General features: G+C 43.6%; 1 protein-coding gene across 1 annotated transcript in view; it reads right to left on the bottom strand.

Moving 5' to 3' along the window:
• The window catches only part of csmd2 (CUB and Sushi multiple domains 2), a 207,931-nt gene that overhangs the window by 130,208 nt on the left and 56,085 nt on the right, over positions 1-21,638 (bottom strand). Inside the window, exons 4-5 of the mRNA XM_058618872.1 lie at positions 15,780-15,974; positions 10,918-11,125 (exon numbers count right to left, since the gene is read on the bottom strand). Coding sequence (XP_058474855.1) covers positions 10,918-11,125; positions 15,780-15,974 — 403 coding nt within the window. The remainder of the gene's footprint in view (positions 1-10,917; positions 11,126-15,779; positions 15,975-21,638) is intronic.

Below are 21,638 nucleotides of genomic sequence, written 5' to 3'. Positions count from 1 at the left end.
ATACTTGTACAAGTACAGTGTGCAAGTCTGACACGTGATTCGCGTGCGATCATGCACGTCAGCGTTTGAGCACGAGCAACTTTGAGCGTCGTTCAACAATAGGATCACCTTCAACCTGCAATTTGGATTACTGTGGTTACAAGATACTTACAAAGCCCCTGTCATCGCAGACACAACCGTTAAAGCTTTGTCAAGATTTAAGTTTTGTTTCTTTCTCTCTGTCTTTGCTTCTGTCTCATCCTGTCAGTGGAGAAAGTGGGATTAAGAAAGATTGCAGTGCTGCAGGATCAATATGGCGCTGACACCTCTCTGGCACTCTCCAAAAATCTCTGCCGAGAAAAAAAAACTTCTTACAGAGGGTGGGGTGGGGGTAGGTGGGTGTGTGTGTGGGGGGGTCTTAAAAATTACATAACCACCACATCACTTCAGCTTTGACGTCACCCGTGAAGAGGCAACAGTGTGCAGTGCGAATAATTGGATATTCAAAAATGTAGATAAAATAGATTGAGCCTCTCGCAAAAAGCCACCAAAACACCTTTGTAGAAACTCGTAATGGAGGAACTGCTAATACTGCGATAAAAAATGCAATAAAATCATAATTTACTGTGTGACATGATGCAATAAAATGCAGACAGCATAATGTGTTGCCTTTTAATATATGTATATATATCTATAAATATATATATATATTCTATTTTTTTTACATTATTTGCTGTGGCATTTGGAAAACATTTTTTTTCGCAATTTATTTGCAGAAATATAAGATATTTTCTCACATAATTACTCTCAAAAGTTTGTTAAAAGCAACAAAAAATGATGCTTTAAGTCACAAAAGCCAGCAACTGTACAAAGTGGCTGACACAAGTTTTGAACTAAGGCACTGACTTCTTTTTTATGGTAAGAGACGACATCGCTTCCCATCACCTCTCCTCGTTTATTGATGTGTATGGGAAGAGTTTTTTTATTTTTATGGAGGCACGCCGCTGTGCAGCCTGTAATTGCCGGTCAGGACACGTTCACTAGTTCATAAAGGTTCCTCTATAAATATATTCAGGTTGGCCTATAGGGCGACCTCATACAAACAAAAAATTCACCTCTGTTTGATGAATGGGTGGAGGAGGGCCATCGCACCACCGCTCCACACAAACCCATTCAGAGCGGCACCAGTCAAATATATCTCCTGACTGTAACACCGCAGCGAGGGATGTGGCCTCATGTGACCAAACAGTCTTTCGGTTTTCTTCCTGAAGCCAACTGGGAATTAAGAATTTATTGAATAGCCACTAGGGGGCAACTCAGCTGGTTATAAAAACAACTCTGCTTGAATGGAAATCTATGGGGAAATGAGCCAACTATTCACTTGAATTATGTCAGTCAGAAGTTAATGATCTCGATTGCTCTTCAATATATTCATCCATCCATCTCCTACCGCCTTATCCTCCACATGAGGGTCGCGGGGGGTGAGTTGTGCCAATCTCAGCCGACATAGGGCGATAGGAGACACCCTGGACAGTTTCCCTGTCCATCACAGAGCCACATGCAGAATCACACTCACACCTATGGTCAATTCAGTGTGTCCAATTGACCTAATCCCGATTTTGCATGTTTTTGGATCGTGGGAGGAAGCCGCAGAACCTGTAGATAACCCATGCACACACGGGGAGAACATGCAGACTCCATGCAGAAAGGCCCTCGTTCTGACTGGGTCGCGAGTGCTAACCACTACACCAACCGTGTAGCCCTTGAAATGATGTTCCCATTTAAGGCCACACAGTGGCGCAAAGGTCTAGCGATGTTGCCCCACAGCAAGAGTGCTGCTGGTTCGTGTCACGGTCCTGGCCTTTTTGTTTGGAGTTTACAGCAGAGGGTAACTGAACACACAACTAAGTTGTCGTAAGTGTGAATGGTTGTCGGTCTCTGGACCTCTCCAGGGTGTGACCACCACCTTTCACTCCAATGTCAGCTGGGATTGGCACCAGCGGCCCCGCAATCCTCATGTGGAGGATAAAGTGGTAGACAATGGATGGATGATCCCATTTAAAGAGAAAAATAAACAATAAAGCAGACATAAGCTGGCATCAGTCAATAAAAGCCTTGTTGCTGGTAACGTCTGAGAAAATTGTGAATCTCCAGGATTTGAGACAGGAGTTCAGACTCTTATGGGTAATGTCACGACTTGTGTGGCCTCAAAGGGAAGAAAAAGTCAATTGCAATTTATACAATTGAGTACATCAACTGTGTATGCTCTCAATGACTCAGGCTTTAAGATTTGAGAGACATTTATTTTTGAGTAATGAAATCTGACTTTCCCCCAATTCCGTTAGAAACAAGCAACCGTGTCATTCCACTAGTATCGGCACAATGGCATTTGATTTTCCCAAAAGCGCGCTTATTTGCACTGGAAAGAAGGGGAGTTATCGGACGACCCTTGGCTGATGTTGTCAAAATGAAATTACCAATCAAGAGGGGCTTGTTTTTCAAAGCAGAGGTATAGCTGCACATGTGGTTAGTTTGTGCTTTCTTTGGTTGTTATATTGTCAAGCTGTTCCGTGGAGGAAAAAAAACAAAAAACAAAACAAAACAGAGTTCGCGGACGGACAACAGGGGTGTGTTGTGGTTGAGCGGTGACCCAGATCAGACGGTGTCATGTCCATCCACTCAGGGGAAGCTCAGGGACAAGATATTCTGCTGTTACTGCAGCAGGACCACACTGCAAAGATCCACCATAAAAGTCTGTTTGTCTTGTATTTTGTCTCGACAGTAAATCTTGTGTTTGTCACAACATAAGACACGACGACTTACAATCTCTGTTAAAGTAAGTGCAAAGGGGTAATCCGCATCCCTGGGGGACGCCAAAGCTCCACAGAGGGCTTTGATTTTAACACGTTAAACGGATTTAAAATGATTCCCCATGTAATTGTTTTTCTTCTTTTTTTTGTGAGTAAAACATTACGAGATAATAAACTTGAAGAGATGAACGCCTACAGTGTTCACAGAGTAAAGCGAGCCGAGCAGGACAAGCGAGTGAGCTGGTCTTGCATCTCGGAGGCACACAGTGAAAGAGTAGCAAAACAAGAACCTAAACAAAGCTGATCGCGACGCACGAGGAAGAGGAGGGCGCAGAAATAAATAAGGAATGAAATAATAGCATGGGAAATCTTGCCTCAGAGCTGTCATCAAAAGTCAGGCTGCTTTAAGATGTTCGTATGACAGTGAAATTAAAAGTAACTAATAATAAAGAGAGGAAATATGTTGGAAAAACTTTGAATAGTGGTAGGTTCTTTACTCTCGCTTGTAGGTATGGGTTGGTATCAGTGGGGGTCCTCGGTGTATATAGTGGTAAAAATTGGCGATCTTCTTAGCTTTATGGGTTCAAGTTAAAATGTTATTTTAAATATGTTTTAAACTGTTAACTAAAACTGAAATTAAAATTTCAAATTTAAACAAGCCAAAGCTGGTGTGTTTCTGTTTTTCTTCACTGTAAAAGTGTCAAAACAGTATTTTAACATGAAGTCAGTTGTAAATAACTGCCAGACATTGAAAGTGATTCTGGAAAAAAGTTACAGGACATTTCCCGGCCCTTTTATGGTTAAAATAAGTTTAAAAAAAAACAGGTTAACAAATGAATCGCTAGTGTCCTCTATGACAGTCCACTGTACTTTTGGTACCCATTGATTCCACCTGCTCCTTCCCTCCTAAGCCTCTCCTCTCAGCCCTCCCTCTTCCTATTAATCTATCTCAGCTAATTACCGTGATTGATTCGTCGAGCGGCGTGACGTCCCTCACAGTCACTAAAAAGCTCAAAGGCACAACGATCCAACAGGAGCCAGCGACGTTGACCAAGGCACTTGAAAACAATTTCCATGTGGCCATTAATCGCTTTTGATCACACGGTAAACAAGAACAGAAGCGTCTGAAGCGAGACGTCCTTTTAGTGAGCTGCATGTGAACCAAGAAGTAAATGAAGGGATCAAAGTGAACTGTGGGACGCAGCATCAGTGGACTCTTTAAACCAAACGTGCATGCACAACAAACGGTGTTCACACAAGTGACAGATGATGAACGATAGAGAGATTACATGTGGTTTCGGACTCAGACTTACAGTGTAAACTGTTCCACAGATCATTTCCTAATATGATAAATCGCATGGTACAACTTGAAAGACAGATGACACAGTTAAGTAAAGAAGATAAACATGTCCTCAAGGGCAGAATTAGGAGGTTGGGGGATTACGGATGGAAAAAAAATCAAATGAAATAAAAAAAACACAGTGAAAACATTTAGATAAGAGGATTATATTGCAAACATTTCTTTATATAATTGCCAGAGACATATTACACTGAAGTCTAGATATGCAAGATACAAGTTCAGAAACTGCCCAGGGCGCCAATGTGCACGTCTCCAAATGCATCTCTGTGTACAAATCAGAAGTCATTTGTGCATCTGTGGGACTGTTAAAAGCGACAGATCGGATCCCAGCGGTGCAGTGCTTAGTAAACACAACTATAGAGACACCCATTCGGCGCACAGTGATCTGGCCCATTACCTCTAACCTCTGCATGTTCTCTGGTCTCAGTGGGATCGGGGTGAGGCAACACATGGGCTAGACATGCTTACACACACACACACACACACACACACACAGTCGCATTGCCATCCAGCCTGCTGTCACCAGGGGCAGCTGGTTTATGGGTTAGACTAAATATTGCCTAGTCAATCGCAGCAGCCCGCTGCTTCTTACCACGACATCGACGATCAGTGACAATTAAAAGCAAATAAAGATCAAGAATACCTTGAAAAACCTTGAAAAATCAGACAAGGACAACCAAAAACAAGCCTTGAAGGTTGACATTGGGCCTGTTTTTTTTTTTTTTTGCTAACCTTGCCCTGCATCTGAAATCCCCCTTCCTTTTCTGCTCTCAGCCTGAGCAATGTGACAGAGTGAGTAACAAAGTGCGGCGTGCCGGGGTGAGCCAATCTGCAGCACAGCACCAGGTGTTGGAGATAATGTTCCGCCGGAGCATTTCTTGGCGGGTGGCGCAAAGTTCATCGTGACTGCCGTTTTTTTATTGATGGCACATTGCAGAATGAGTCCTCAACCAAGCGCTGTTGTTAATAAATCCTGACTCAGACAAACATACTTTGAGGGAGCAGCGGCGGAGCGACAGTTATCGATCCAGCGGTCGAGCACATGCCAGTAAGCAACGCTATTGGAGGGATTTACCTGACACTGCGGATACAATTTAAAAATAGGAAAATGGTATTTTTAACAATCAGACAAAATTCAAATTGGTCGACCTGTTTTTCAGATGACCTAATATAATACGGTGCGTCATACATATCCGTTACTCGGGTTAATCCATTACTTATTCTAACATAAAAATAGCACAAAAGCCGTAAATCTGACCGTCATCTTACTTAAGGACCAAATTTAATGGAATATCAAATAATGAATCACTGTTTTTTTTTTTAAGTGATGGACACGGGCCCAAATCTATACCACTAAATGCAGGCCTGTCAGCATTAACGTGTTAATCGCGATGAATTAAGGGTCAAATTTAGCAGGTCTTGTATTTTTAGAATCCCATTAATCGCGCGGAGCATCTTGTGCACTATGAAATGTATCTGAAATGAGAGAGAGAGAGGAGGAGGTGGGAGGGAGGGATGGAGGGAGCAAGTGGATGTGGGATACAACGTAACTTTGGGTAAAAGGCAGATCAATCACTTAATCGAGAAAAAAAGGAAGTAAATAAATAAAGCTGCAGCTCTGCGTTAATCAATCACTACAGCCTATATAATTTTAGACTGTTTGCATACGTTAACACTGCAGCGCTGGGCATGAAACACAGAAGGGAACTAAACCGGGACTCTTGCAAAGTGCTCATGCTGTTGCATTAACATTCCTCGGGCTTATCGCGCGTCATTTAATTTGAAATAATCTTACACGTGTAAAAGCCAAGTTCATAAAGAAACCTTCTTTGAATTTATCTGAATTCCAATAAACATACACCGAGTCAAGAGAAAATAACAGTTTTTTTAAACCTAATAAAAATGCAATCAATCACAGTTTTCTATTGACCCAAGTTAAAAGCTTTGTGTATGTGCAATGCACTTGTCATGACGCTGATCATCGGCAGCATGCGCGGTGTAGAAAACAGTGGAAGTTGAAGCGATGGATGAGTACAGAGAGGCGGACGATGGGTCGGGTAAATGTAGCTGGTAAAGAAAGTAAAGCACAATCTTTTATTGCCGTCTCTGACGTTATTATCCCTGAAGTGCGTCAGAGCGTCATCAGCAGTCCCTCACCTCAGCCCGGGAAACATTTCCATCTCAGCCGAAAGTTAATATCTGCCATGAGATTATTCCATTCTTAAAAGTTTATGGAGGTGTAGTTGGGAGCTTTCAGACACGCACACCATCCTCCACAACAGACGTCCAACGGTAAGGGAGTACATGAGTCAGCAGTAACTGGGGGGAGGGGTTTAGCGTGCACGGATCACATGATCTCAGAATTCATTACGCATGTAGTTTTCTTGCGTTGGATGATTTGCATGTGGGTTTTATGAGGAGAGCGCCACTTATTGTAAATGACTTCAGAACGTCTAACGATGGACTACAGACTTTCATTAGACAATCAGAACAAACTACCTACTCAGATGCTTTATGATACTCATATAGTGCGGGAAAAAGAGGGAGCAAGAGAGGGAGGGAGGGAGACTAAGAGAGATCGAGAAAGACAGTGAGAGGGAGAGATCCGCCAGAGACGGACCCTCCTAGACGTGACCTGAATAGTGATGAGACGGTGAATTACAAGTGAAGCTCTAAAGCGAAACGCCTCCTTTACCCCCACTGCACTCTGAGTTGTTAGAAACAGGCCATGGCATACGAAGTGGGTAGAAAATGAATACGACATTCTGACAGAGAATATGCGCTCGCTCAACTATCACAAGGCAACACGAGTTCCCCCCCCCAGTATAAATGATTTGCCGCGGGCAAACATGCAACAAATTGTGTTTTCAAGCAGAGGAATTTGTGGATTACACGTGGGTAACCATCCGTTGTTGTGCCGCCAGGTACACAGTGGTCAGTCTATGACTCACTACGGCCTGACTGGTTGCCAACACCTCCCACCAGGAGGGAAAGTGGAGTGAATGTGTTATCCCTTGGGCGAAGAGCAGTTGATCTCGTAAATCAGCAGTTTCTGAAATAACTGTCACCAACATCCATCCCTATGTTCAAAGTCATGAAAATCACATCCATTTTCCCCATGCTGATGCTCAGTTTGAACTCCAGTGGGTCAACCTATGTATGTCTTTAAATGTACACCGTTGTGTAATTGGGCCATCGGATGAAAACTCGAACTGGATTTTCAGCTGCAGTAAACCGAGGCTTAAACCTCACGAGGCCAAAATGATAAAAAAGAAAAGAAAAAAAGAACAAATATTTGAAAACACAAAAACAAAAGCTCAAGCACAAAAACTATATTTTATTGCTGTGAATCCCATCAGAAGCGAGAGAAAATAGCCGCTGGACTTAAAAAGCTGCAGACTTTTCACTCACTCTCAGGTGAGTCAATCAATGTAATATCCAGTGTTTTCCATTATACTACAACAACTCTTTATCTCTCTCTGTGCCACTCACACACACACACATACTTGTGCTCATTCCACTCTTTTGGGGCACACATCAGCACTGCTCTATTTTTATTTTTTTTTCCCTCAGAACATGAACACATAAGTGGCATTCATCCAACATTCAGCAAAGTCAGTGATGTATGCATAGTAGAAAAAAAGAAATAAATGAATAAATAAATAAGAGAAGATGGAGGAAGAGAAAACCCACGCAGAAAATAGAGTTTGCAAAAGTTACTGGAATGAAAAAAGCTTTTGTTTTGGGACACTTTCTTTAAAATGGTGTGATTACTGAACTGTGATCACAATCATTTTTTTACCCATAACTTTAATTTTTAAACCAAGGGAGCAACGTAAATGTTCAAATGAGTGCCTTCAACGCTAGATTCAGACACTTCATACTATTTACAGTAACCCAGGTGCTGCAGGAGTTGCTTTCATCATCTCTTGGGAACAACTGCTGGTAGATGAGAATTGTTTTATGGTCCTCTGCAAAACAATTCACCGGCAGAGAGAAGTACAAGTCAAATAGCTGCGAGTTCCACTTAGGAGCGAGCAGGAGAACGAGCAGCTGGCAATTGGTGGGCGTCGGGCATTATTTACATTGCCTCACAGTGGATCGTGATGGGGGAAGAAAATCAATGTGGATACAAACAGCATAATTGCAGAGTAATGTGTTCCCCTGGGCAAGCAACACCAAAGACGTCCTCTCAGGGTAATGCAGAGTGGAGGTGGAACACTGCTGGTGTATTCAACCGGCCAGTCTCGCTGCCGTATTCAATTACCGCGCATCATCTCAGCCGTCAACACCGACATTCCCCGCTGCTTTTACAGAACGCAAAGTCTGCAAGGACGCCAATCAAATCGCTCGGCGGGCATGGTGAACAAAAACCCAGGTGAGCAAAATCTGGTTGGCTCATGCAAACGGGTGACGCTGGCACTGACTTGGACCACGATGGACCAACATGTCCGGTCCCTAGAACTCCCCATTTATTGTTTGCTCAACTAAGTTTTAAATCAGGGTACTAGTGAGAGGATGGATCTTCATTACTTGCAAATTCCAAGGAGAGAAGTGATCCTTCACGGAAAATGAAGAACCATTTTCACAGTTGGTTATAAGCCCTTCAAGTATAATAGTGATTTGTCCCTGCACAGACCAGAGTGACCAAATCACAAAAGAGCCTGGTTTCATGTTGCGAGGAGAAGAAGAAGAAGAAGAAGAAAGACTAGGAGTTTTAGGTCACCACCATCCTGGCACTCCACCTAACCGCTCTAATTATCCACCAATTGGAAAGCTATAACCGGAGCAACCGTCTATCTATTCCACCACTTCCAAAGGTCCTGCCCTCCTCTCCACCTCTTTCCTAGGAGTCTTCTCTTCCTCACTGATTGACGGCGTCATCCCTTTTTGTCCACCCCGCTGCTCCCTACTCACTCTACAATTATAGCTACCCGGCTACTTGGACAACTTAGAAATAAAGTGACTGCGTTGAAAATGGGACTTTTCAAGTCAAAAATAAAACTCAAGCCGCCATGGCTACAAGAAAAAAAAACAGAGGCAAGCCAGCATGTCTGCACTGTGTCCCCTGTGCCCTGTGCTGCCTTTTTCCCAGCAATGTGCATGATCAACTGTGACTGGTGTGCGGCAAAGCTTGCCAATAGCCCTTCTTCCATCTTTGAAGTCACTTTTCACTTAACTGATTTCCCTTGCTGCTTTAAGACACTGCAGCTATGCCACAGGTGTCCCGCCATAAGTGCCCGGTGGCAAAACTCGCCGCAAAGACAGACAGAGCCAGCAAAGCTTTGGACGCCAAACACACCAATGGAGAGCAAATCAAAGTCTGCAACACGGAGCTGATGACATTGTAAAATGTGTAACAAGCAGCACAGTCACACTGCCGTTGCAGTCGGAGTCCAACCCTCACTCTCAGCCAAGCAGACATTCAAAGAGACTTTAATATCAAGGCATAACTCTCCAATTTTAAGAACACTCGTCAATCCAGTTCATCTTGGGAAGTATCTACTGAGTGAATTAGTTAATGTGAAAGGGGCCATCTCACTTTCTCATCCATGTTTTCTGTCAACATTTGACATTGACGGGTTTAATTGCTCCGCCTGTGCCACCCAACAGCCTAGGGCTACACAGACTTCTTTTGTGTCTTTCATTAATCCAGACTTCCAACCAAACATTCATTTTCACATTTAAGTCAAACACGTCAACAAACGTCCCTGTATGGCAGACCTCAGTCCCCAATTCCACCAGCAGCATGAGCATAGGTATGATGTGCACTTTTTGCACACTGCACTAGCGTTAAGTGCTTTGAGTTGTCAGCAAGACTCGAAAAGTGCTATAGAAGTACCATTAACATTTGCAGTTTTCCGCTAACATTAGCATTCTGTGGTCAGAGAGTGATTGAATATAGTGGGAGGAGAGTGTCTGGAAGCATCTGTTTGTGCAAGTTCTATAAGTGCCAGCACAAATGCATAGAAGTGTTGCTGAAAGTGTGAAAACTTAATGTGCACATGTCCATTTGTGTCCATATGGGCTCCACAGTGTGTGTGTGTGTGTGTGTGAGTGAGAGTGAGTGTGGGTAAAATGACACTATGCGGCTGGCGGTGGTAATTGAGCTCACTAATTACTTCCTAAGCCGAGAGAGTTGTCAGAGAGAGGAGGAGCTGCTACAGATGGTGAGAGACCCACATTGTCGCCAGGACATCCAAGCTCTTCATCATTAGAGCTGAGCATGTGTGTTTGTGTGAGCCCGAGTAATTGACAGAACGAGCAAATGACCAAGATGGAGTGTTCAAATTAAACCTTAAAAACGATAGACAGCCTAATAGGAAAAGGCTTTGGACTTCATATCAGATCACGTGCAAACCAGTTCTGTGATGTTTGAGTCCATACTGGTTCCTCCGAGAGATATCTCAGACACCCTAAGCCTCACACCCACCCACCTCCAGTCATATTTCAACAACTCGGGATGGGCACCGATCTTGGTACGTGGGCTGGTGCTGCATATAGTGCAAAGCTGAACAAGGCAGTGCAGCCGACCCAAGGATCCACCCCACGGAGCACCAAATACATATGAAGGCTGAACGGTGCAACTGCAATGTTGGCAGCCTCAGCCAGCACCAGGAAACGTGAACCCTTAATACAACAAACCCTCATTAGCTTCTACAACATCTTCAGGCAATTAACCTGCTGGTTGTACCAGTGGACTCACCTTCCATTTCTCATCTCAAACCCCCCTCCCCCCAAACACAATGTGGTGGGGTAGGTACTCACCACTGCGAGGATCCATCGGTGCCGCTAACCTCCAGCAGGTCATAATCGTCCTCCAGCTGAAAGTCAGAAAACACCAGGGCAATGGTGTCTCCGGGCTCCGCCAGCACTGTCCAGGTACAGTCTGCATTGTTGCTGTACTCAGCGGGGTAATTGGGAGTGGTGATTGCCCCACTCTGGCCTCGCAGTGTGCCTCCACACCCGTCATCGGCTGCGGGGGGGGGGGAGACACAGAACAGATAAGGGCTTTGTCACTAATTGTCACAATCGCAGCCCGGTGGTGCAGCAGTACTTGAAGACGCACACAGACAAATAGAAACACTCGGAGAGCAAGACTGTCGTAAAAAGGCTAATTACACAAACTGCAGCATCAGTGCAGTTACAGGTCAAGGCTTGAACAATGGAGTCGTCAAAGCAAAATCTGTCTTTGTCTGGTTCTAATAAACTAGCAAAGTGTTTTGCATGTTAGGGACAGATTTCGAACCACAAAACATATTTGCAAAAGCAGAAAAATGAATTCAAAGAGAGAGCAAGGAGTTAATAATTGTAGAGCAATTGTGGACCATTTTAAATCTGAACATCTCCACCAAAACTTCAAATCCCAACTCTGACTGACAAATATGTCCTTACATTACATAAACAGACCAAAAATAACTTCCCAACTTTGAATCAGGCTTGTGTATATCTAGAGTTCTAGCGGTCTATAAAAGATTCATGAATTGTCCATAATAAATCATTCGCATGAACCTAACAACTTGCAAAGCAACTTTTCAAAAACAATCGCTCAATGAATCATTCATTATCATTTTATCGTTATGTGAACCTTAATTTTGAAACTGTAAATTCCTTTTAGGACCCCTCACGGCCCACCTGCAGTACCCTCACAGCTCACCAGGGGACCGTGAACAAATATGTTGGGAAATCACCGCTGTAGAGAATAGCGAGCTGCAGAACACACTGCAGAACACATTTATTCATATAGTCTTACATAGAAATGACCTTAATTATATGTTTCAAATGAAAATAAAATAAAAAAAAAAACAAAACGACGCAGAGATTATTATCCAGAAAGAAGAGTCACTGCAAACTATTTCACATGGGCTTCAGTTACTGGGAACTTCGTAAGGTGAGTCTGTCCAGGAACTGTTTTTCCTGGACACAGTTTCTGCTTTGCCATCAGCCTGAGAGACAGACTGTCCAATTCAGGAGCTTGAAAATGTGCAGTGACTTACAGCTTTATTGTTCCTCCATCTGAATTTTTTTTTTTTGCCACAGGCCAGTCAAACCAATTCAAAAGGCTCTGCTCTGCTTTCACCATCAGCAGGGTGCAGTTGAGGGAGCATGACGCAAGCATAATGCAACATGGGGGGGTGATTAAACTCTGATTAATGCATAATTTTGTTAATCAAAGCAACCCTCCCCCTTCTCGAGACAACTTTAAGGAGACCATTAAATAATGAAGCGCGCATTTAATGTCTTGCCCAAATAATTCTTCTTACTATCGTCTGACATGCTCATCACAGCTCTCTGTGATACTGCGTCAATAGTGTTTCTGTGATTGTGGTGTGGCATTTGAGTCAATCTGAAAACTATTGACGGAACGATCCCAGTCGTCAGTCACACTGGCATTTACCCACATGTGCCATGCGTTCTCAGAGGACCTTAAACTAGGGACTGAGACCTGAAACAGTTCATAACAATATTATTGAGCGGGCCCTATTGGACGCGTCACATAACATAACCTTTTTAAATTGACATCAGGGGTGGACAACATAGCTTGAGGGGGCCCTATGAAGACATTGCATAATAGCCAGTGTTGTTTGGCTTCAGGGATACTACTGCAAAGGTCTGGGCTTCAGGGTCCCATGAGCCCTTGGACCTTTGGGGCCCCCGTGTTTTGGTTAGTTTAGTAATCCATTCTTAATGGAGACCACTAACTCAGAAAAACATGTTTCGTGGTGTAACTCAAGTGAACAGTAGGATCATTTTCCCATAAGCTGGTCCATCATTCGGTTTGACAGTCATGGGTCTAGCTCCACACGTACCTTATACCATTACTCTGGTACCCCAAGGAAAGGATACTGAAAAATTTAACAGTTGGGGCCAGTTATTTTGTCACTATTCGTAATGAAAACGCAAAACAATATGTACCAAAACAAACCATTCCACTCAGTGGAAACAAGTCAATAAGACTTCCATTCAAACAGACTTATTTGGAGACGCCCCCCTGATGGCTATTCATATATATTGTTACTCTATTTGTACGCTAAATACTTGATCACTCTAAAGAAGTTTGTGTGTGCAAGACCCATTAATGGTGAGCTAGTGAGGTGCTTCATGAAGAAGTGGGGGGGGGGGGGGGGGCTCAAAAGGTGCCAGGCTCCGTCTATCATCCATCCTACCTGTCACGTCGGCAACCCCCCCTGAGGGAGGGCAAGGGAATGCACGGGCGAGCGGGAACCCGTGAGGTGTGAACTTGAATAGAAGTGAAACCACAACAGAAGGGTGAGAAGAAGGAGATGAAGAGGATGACAGGTGACAAGCGGGCATGGGCGAGAGAGAGAAGTGCAGAGGGAGGTGAGACAATGAAGAGAGGAGAGAGATGGCGAGAGGGGTGACAGGTGATTGTTGCAGTGGGAGTGACAGGAAGTGTGAGGCAGACAGAAGAAAGGATGAGAAAGTGAATTGGTATTCCACACAAGGCTGTTCCTTCACAGTTGAAGGGAAATATCTGACTCTCTCCTAACTCTACCCTTCACCTTCGTTCTCTACATATTGTGCCTGCTGCCGGCCAATAAAAGCATTCTGCTGCAATGGAAAGCTGAAAATGGTAACATGGACCACATTAAACCAAATATATGCTGGATTCAATGCGCGCAGGAAACATTTTCACATGTTTTGATGACAGAAAGATGCTTCCCACTGCTCTATAATTCAAAATCCATTCACAGGCAGTCACTTAGAATGTCATGGTTTTCCATTAAGCGTAAGAAGCCACTTGGATTCTTCAGCTATGAAAACATTTACATTTGCCGTGCATCACAAATTGCATGTTTTTCGACACCCTGTATTGGCCAGTGACGCTGAAAAACTTTTTTAAGTGGGACAAAAATTTTTTAGGAAATACATGGTGACATTTAGAAGGTGTTTTTCTGAAAAGATGTGGTGTTAAAAAAAAAGAAAATTAAAAAGACATTTCATCATTTTCTTTCTTTGAAAGTGCAAACAAAGGAGTGTTGGAGTGGCATAGAGTAAAATAGACATTGAACTCGTGGAAAGTGATGCAGTATTTGAGATAATGTGTGGACATTATACACAAGATGTAAAAACCACCTGCATCATCAGTATCAGCAGAGTACTGGCACACTTGCCCTCCCCTATGTCCAGAAATGCAAATGTGCCAAAAATTTGCTCCCTGGCTCCCAAAGTGCAGCACAAGTTTGGCTCTTTTGCGTATAGGTAGACTCTATAATTGGTCGAGCAATAACAATACACTCGAGTGTCCACATTGATTGTGATCGCACTCGGAGATCTCACTTATTCTCAGCGGAAACTGTCAGTCTCCAAAAAAAAATTTTTTTGGAGACCTTTTCAGCATGTAATCTGTGCTGAAAAGGTGGCACTTTTTCTATTTCAGGAACGAGCCTCGTAGGCAAAGATGGGGAGGCTGAAACTGCTGAGTGTTGGGGATGAGAGCACACTGTTCCGAGTATCTGGAAACTTTCCTCCATACAGTAGCATGTGGGTAATTGTACAGTATATAGCACGCATGACGGAACGCACACATGATCATTTGCCGTCTCGATCTAGAGTGCAGGCATGTGCACATGTCAGCGTGTGTTGGAGTGGGCGGAGACTGTGCTGGCACATGGTGCCCTGCCATGTGTGCTCCTATGTGGGCTTCCTGACTCCCAGCCTTGTTGCAGATGGTACAGGGTCTCAGCACTCCGCTCAGCGGGGCACACTGACACAAAGCTTTGGCCACATGGACATGAATGACGTGAATGTGTTTCAATTAAGTTAAAAAAACAACAAAAAAAAAACACTTGCACACAAATTAAAATCGTGTCAAATGAAATTAAACAGTGGTGAACTATTAAAAAAAAGAAAAAAAAGAAACTATGTCCTGTTGAGTCAGACAACACACACTGGCAGGTGTCGTTGCAGCAGGGGAGCTTGCAAACAGTGAGCGGAGAAAAAACTGGCACAAGCACCCGACTGGGAGCGAACGCATGAGGTCCTGTCATGGTAAATAAGATATCAGTTTAACCACGGAAACCCTTGTCAGGTCATGTGATGGCAAATGCAATTATTTATGGATGTGTGTATGAAAAAAAAACAAAAAACTATTGCACATAAGCAGGGCTGACAGGTATTCATTTCAAAATCAGCATCAATGTCTTCACGTGCAATATCCTGCTTTATGGTTTAGAGTCAGCTGTCAGTTCTGGGGGATAATCATCCTAGAATATTGAACATTCTACCCTGTTGTTTCCATTGTTGGAATGCGATGTATAAATACAATTATTGTGTAATAAGAATGTTTGCATAAGTGTACAATCACATGAAAATAAAGGGTGTTTCTTTATTATGTGTGTTTAAGGCATTGCATTGCATTGCTTTTCAGAGGCCACCATCTTGTGCCACCATGTTTCTACAGCAGCCTGAAGGACAGTGTGCTTCCCTGACGTGCTTTGTAAAGGGAGGGGTGGGTGCAGGAGTCCTCCCTTTCTCACAATCTTCAGTCTCACTATGGGATGCCACTTATTCTGATAACTCTTTACTTCAAGGGCCCAAACCATTACCAAATTCAATCCGACAGACCTGCGATCATACGCTGATGTCCACTTGCCCCGCATACATACCTCTGCAGTAGGGAAGAGGGAAATCCCAGGCAGCAGTGCCGGCCGAAGTGGCGAGGCAGGAGAGAGTGGTGTGACCCTCCAACACGTAACCTGGGCTGCAGCTGTAGCGGATTTTGTCCCCGATGTTGAACGTGGAGCCCTGCTGGTGGCCATTGAGCAGCTGTCCGGGATTACCACAAGTGTAGCTGGGCAGAGCTGGAGAGGCAGAGAAGGGGAAGGGGAAACAAACAGCTCATGAGGCGATTGTCACGTACTGTATGTGCCTACAGGAGGTAAAAGAACAAAAGAAAAGTATGTATGTATATATATATATATATATACATTCATATCTATACATATATATGTATATATATACATATATGTCTATATATGTATATATATATACGTATATATGCATATCTATACATATACATATACATATATATATATATACATGTATATATGCATATCTATACATATACATATACATATATATATATATATATATATATATACCTGTAGCTCCCAGTTAGGAATGACAATGCAAATCACAACAGCTCAAAGTGGTGAAGCTCAAATCCAAGTCAACAATTAAGTACATTGTAGAGGAGAATGAGCAGAAAGTTAAGGGGAAGAAAAATGCATTTGAATCAACAAAGCTCTCCACTCATGTTTCTTTGTCATTAGTCAAAAGACGACTTAGGGTTATGTGCCCCTAAAAATAGACACGCAAGGTTGCAGTTTTAAAACCACAGAGTAAAAAAAATGATTAAACTATTAAAATGGAAAGAGGTGAAAAGGGAATCATTACCCAAAGCCACCACCTTTAATCATGTTGCATTATCTTTTATTAGCTCACTTCTTTTAATACTTTATATCATTTTACCATCTGTCAAACGTGGGCGATGATTCTATTGTGCCTTTGGTTTGCCGTGAGGTCGCCGATGGAAAACCATTACAGACGGTTCCTACTGCTGACAGAATGAACGCAGAGGTCAACGTGAGTTTTCAGAGCTCCCGTCCGATCCAATCTGCCAAAACTCGATGGACGACCTTTTTCCTTCATCGAGTAAGAGAAGAATCTAAACCCCAAGCAACCAAAGAGCTCTTCAGAGTGAAGAGGTGGATCATTTTCCGCTGAACGCGTCAGTCACATAAATCTCTCTAACTGTGCAGTGTTTCTTGAGGTGAAGGCCTAAAACTGAGCAGAGCAAGACCTCACAACACTCTGCAGTAAAGGACGAGGGAGTGCATCATACAGATGCTGACGTCTGTGGGTGAAAGACTTCAGACAGTCATTAACTGCAAAGGATACGCCACATGATGACGTGAAACATGCTCTGATACTCCATTTGTCCAAATACTTATGGCCAGTGCTGTAAATCCTGTTCTCGTACTCCCTCAAACTCGTCGGAAAACTACGCTCTCATAGATTCCATGCTGTTGCCATGTACGCCAATCAGTGAGGTCAGTGTGAACAGCGCGTTGTCTAATCGTGTGTTAATATGCGAGGTTCAGCCAATCTCTCTTTCCTGAACTCTTTTTTGCTTCGGCTGCTTTTTCCCCTTTTAAATGAATGCCACATAATCGTAGCTTCTTTCTCCTTAATGGCGCACAGTGGGCGACCCAGAAAGAACAATGGCCGCGTACCATGTATGTGCACAACGGGACGTTTCGTTCTCGTTGCGTCTCAAACACATGTGCACCCTTTTATCTAGTTTATCGTCGCCGCCCCGCGCGGTGAGAGAGCTGGCCAGCGCGTGGCTGCTCTGCGTGAGTGCTGGACTTTGGATGAAACTCAGTCTCTCCACAGGGACCGGGCTCAAGTCCAGAGAGGAGCGAACTGGCTCCTGCACAGTGACACGGCTCAGTGGCACCTTGCCATAACGCTCGATGTACATTCACATCTACTCCCAGTATACATTGTTAAGATGCTTTGAAGTGTCATATTCTAGAAAGGAAAATAATCCAGTTGTCCTCAACTTTTTTATCTCCCTGTGTCACAGGCGAGCATGTACTGACGATATTACATTTATATTGAACTGACCAAAACATTTTGTTTGCTTTCATCTTCTTCTTTTTTTCTCTCTCTCTCTCTCTATCTGCCTCAGTAAGTTAAAGCCTCCTCACAGCAAAGTCAAGCAAGGACAGATCAGTCATTTTACGCAGCAGTACATTCCGGGGGTTTGAGCTGGTGGGAGTCACTGACTGGTAAATAAACTGCACAACAGTTGTGTGTGCAGTCCACCTGCCCCATAACATGAACCGTAAGTCCTGGATTTCAGATTTCACAAAGGTAACCTTAGCTGTGAAGCTGTGAGACATAAGTGGGTCTGCCTGGGATGATATTAAAGATTATGTCCATTGATGAGGGAGGGAGGAGGCATAGAGATGAAAACAAAGGAAATGCTGCACCCTTCCCACTGCATTATGCCATTTGACAAAATATATGTATAGGAAATGGCCTTTTAATGAATGCCCATCTTTCTGTTTTCAGCAGCGGACACAATCAACCGAAACGTTTCGTAGTACATTGGGACCACTTTGCATTTGGACATCAGCTGCCAGGCTAAAAATACACGGGAGAAGAAAACAGCGCTTTCAACCTTAGAATCAGGGCGTCAGCATTATCGAGCCAAGTGCAAAACATGAGCAAAAACTGTTATCACGTCGACATAAGACTGCAGTTGCACGTCATCCATTGATTTGGCAGCAGGTGCCGCGCAGTCACTTCCAACTCTGGCCTAAATGACACGGTGGTGAGTGAGTGGTTAACATATCCAGTTACTGCTCAGGTACTCATGCAGAACTCCAATGACAGACTGACCTGTCACTTATACAGGTTCCACTTTTCCATAGGCTTTATTTTGACCGGGCAAGGCCACCATCTTACCACCCTCCCTTTCCCTTTCACCGCCAGATTAACATAAACATGAGTACTGATTAACATACTCGCCACCGGGGGTGAGGGCCAGTCTTCACATGCAGTGCACGGCAGCGGCTGCACTGATCTGCCGCATCGTTCATAGCGGGTGTGAAGATCCTGTTCGCCTACTGTGGAGCCACGGCTATGATTTAACATAAAATCATAAAATATCCCTTAGAATACTCCAAATACTCCTCTGCGCTCGACTAAATGCGAGGACTCTTCAGAATGAAGCCACACATCCGTCAGTGCTCCACATATTTAAAAAAAGGAACTGAAATGCTGCAGTGCTTTTACTTTGAAACAGGATGTGTTGTGTTTGTGACACCTGAACAGTGTGGTGTGTGTCTGTGTGTGTGTGTGAGAGAGAGTCAATCAAAGCTCTACTAACACCGCCGCAACATGAAATAGGAGTTAAATATTCTTCTTGTAGATCTTGCGACAATCAGTAACAAATAAATGTAATGTATGACTGTGATTAGTGTAGAAAATACTGCCAGTGAGAGGACGTCAACTGAGGAGTTGGTCTTAACTATGTTTGGACCTGTATATGTAGCGTGATAGGCTCACTCAAGACTAGGGGTGCAACGGATCAAAAAACTCACGGATCGGATCAATTTTCGGATCAGGAAAAAAAGTCTGGCACAATCTTTTTGCTGAAGTGGCTCAAGCACTTTCAGCATATGTTTAAAGCCGTTGTTTTGCACAACCGAATATGGCCTCATGTCTGCACCTATAAATACACCCATAGCGTTTGTGATGGCTGTAGTCCGTTCAGCCCCTTGTGCAAAATGCTCCCATACAGGGGATTTAAATGACGCGGGGCGTTCAAGCTCCTCCGTTCCTCCGCGGAGGGACCACGCTGTGTGTGGACTGAACATGCGCACAACTTTTTGATGATCCGTTGCACCACTACTCAAGACATAAGTTAATACCAGCTCTAATCGCCAGTCCATCGCAGGGCCACACACAGATAGAGACAAACAACCATTCACTCTCACACTCACTCCAATTTAGAGTGTCCAATTTACCTAATCCCCACATTGCATGTTTTTGGACTGTGGGAGGAAGCCGGAGAACCCGGAGAACCCGGAGAAAACCCACGTACACACGGGGAGAACATGCAAACCCGGGTCTTCTCGCTGCAAGGCGAGAGTGCTAACCACTACACCGCCGTGTGGCCCCAGAGGTTTTGTATCGTACCATATTTTTACACATGGAACCAGCGTTATGAGAGCCCTGATGGTATCATGGCCCCACCTCGCCTGTTGCCCTATTTGCTGTCATCATTGTATTTCTGTGGCAGCGGTACACAACACCACATTCGGCATCACGTACAGGTCTGGTGCATATGTACGACAGCGCAATGTGTGTGGAAAACTGTTTTCTGTGTGGATAAGGCCTGAGTGTCTTAGTGACAACTTTTGAGTAAAGGTGGATTATGGTTTGGCCCGATCGCTTCATTTTTCGACCACACGTGTAACCACACAGTGTTGACACTGGTTGCATTCCGGTGAGATTTGTTGCTGCTGCTGCCAGGGCCCTGAAATTGTCCACGCTGGCATATTGGCATGCGTTTAATGGCAATGACTAAATGGAATGGGGCCAAATACACCTGTGCTTTTTCCACTATGAGGAGTCAACATATCTGCTGTGGAGAAAGAATAAAAGAAGATGGGAGGGTTAGAACGTGTTAGAGAGGAACCGAGAGAAACATATGAAGGGATATAATTAAATGAATGATTTCATTGCATTAGCACCGAGACGGTGAGCAATTATATCCATGTATATACTTTATATTTGAATGTGTGTGTCTATGTGCATGCACGGTTGTGCATGTATGTGATATTTTAACCCCCCATTCCATTCCAGGTTATTAGTTTTGGCAGTAAATTAAGTCTAATAGTGCCATTACTGGTGCAAAGCCCAGAACAGGGCTATGCCGGGAGCACTGATGTGGCAAATACCTTTTTCTTTCCCTTTTTCTTTTTTTTTTTAACATGACTAAGACTCATCAATACCCTTTTTCATTTCCACACAGTGAGTTTATCTGTCGCCACTGAACATCAGGAGTAAAACACATCTATAGTATTTTATACTAAGTATCGAGGCGGCGACATTCATTGAGAATAATGCACTCGAAAATCAAATTGGATTTTTTTTTTTTTCTCTCCCTCCCTCTGGTTTTTAGTCAGACCTGCTTTTCCTCTCAAACAGTTTTGATACAACTGGAACGTTCTAGCAGAGAAAACAACTAAATACATGCAAAGGAATGTCTCTTAAAAACAATAAAGCATATGAATAAAAAAAATAGTTTTTTAAGCTTTGCACAGTGCATAAAAAAACAAGCTGTGTTTTTGTTTTGTTTTTTTTCCTTTTTTCTTCACACTGTGTGCTTTAAAACACATTTATCACAACCTATTCCATTTACCACCACAGGCTAAATTCTAAACAGTGAAACAGTACGACAAAGGGAGATACAGAGAGAGAAACACAAGACACACCCACCCACGCATGCACACACAAACACACAAAGCTTGAGAGAAATAATGAGAAACAATTTCTAAAAAAAAAAATTGGTGAGAAGACATCACATTAGTCTCCTGCACAGACTTTCTTACATCGGAATAACACCACAGAATCATTCTGCCAGATTTACAGGGGAACATTTAGTTTAGGTTTTAAAAGAAGAGGGGTGCAAATTCCTCCACCGAGCCTGGCTTCTGTCATCACACATAACATTAGATCCCATTGTTCCCCACCTCTTCCTCCTCCCTCCTCCTCCTCCTCCAAGCCCAACTCCACAACAGCAGAACTTAGGTGTTTGGTGTCATGGCAGGTCCATATGTCACTGGGATGGGACACCGTGACATGGCCCGTCCCTGGGGCCTGGATGCTTTAAGCTCTTCCACTGCTGAAATGGCAAAGGATGCTCCTCGTCCATCAATGAACCA

Source organism: Solea solea, chromosome 20, assembly GCF_958295425.1.
Source record: "Solea solea chromosome 20, fSolSol10.1, whole genome shotgun sequence".
Classification (NCBI taxonomy): domain Eukaryota; kingdom Metazoa; phylum Chordata; class Actinopteri; order Pleuronectiformes; family Soleidae; genus Solea; species Solea solea.
This window is presented reverse-complemented; position numbering and strand designations above follow the sequence as displayed.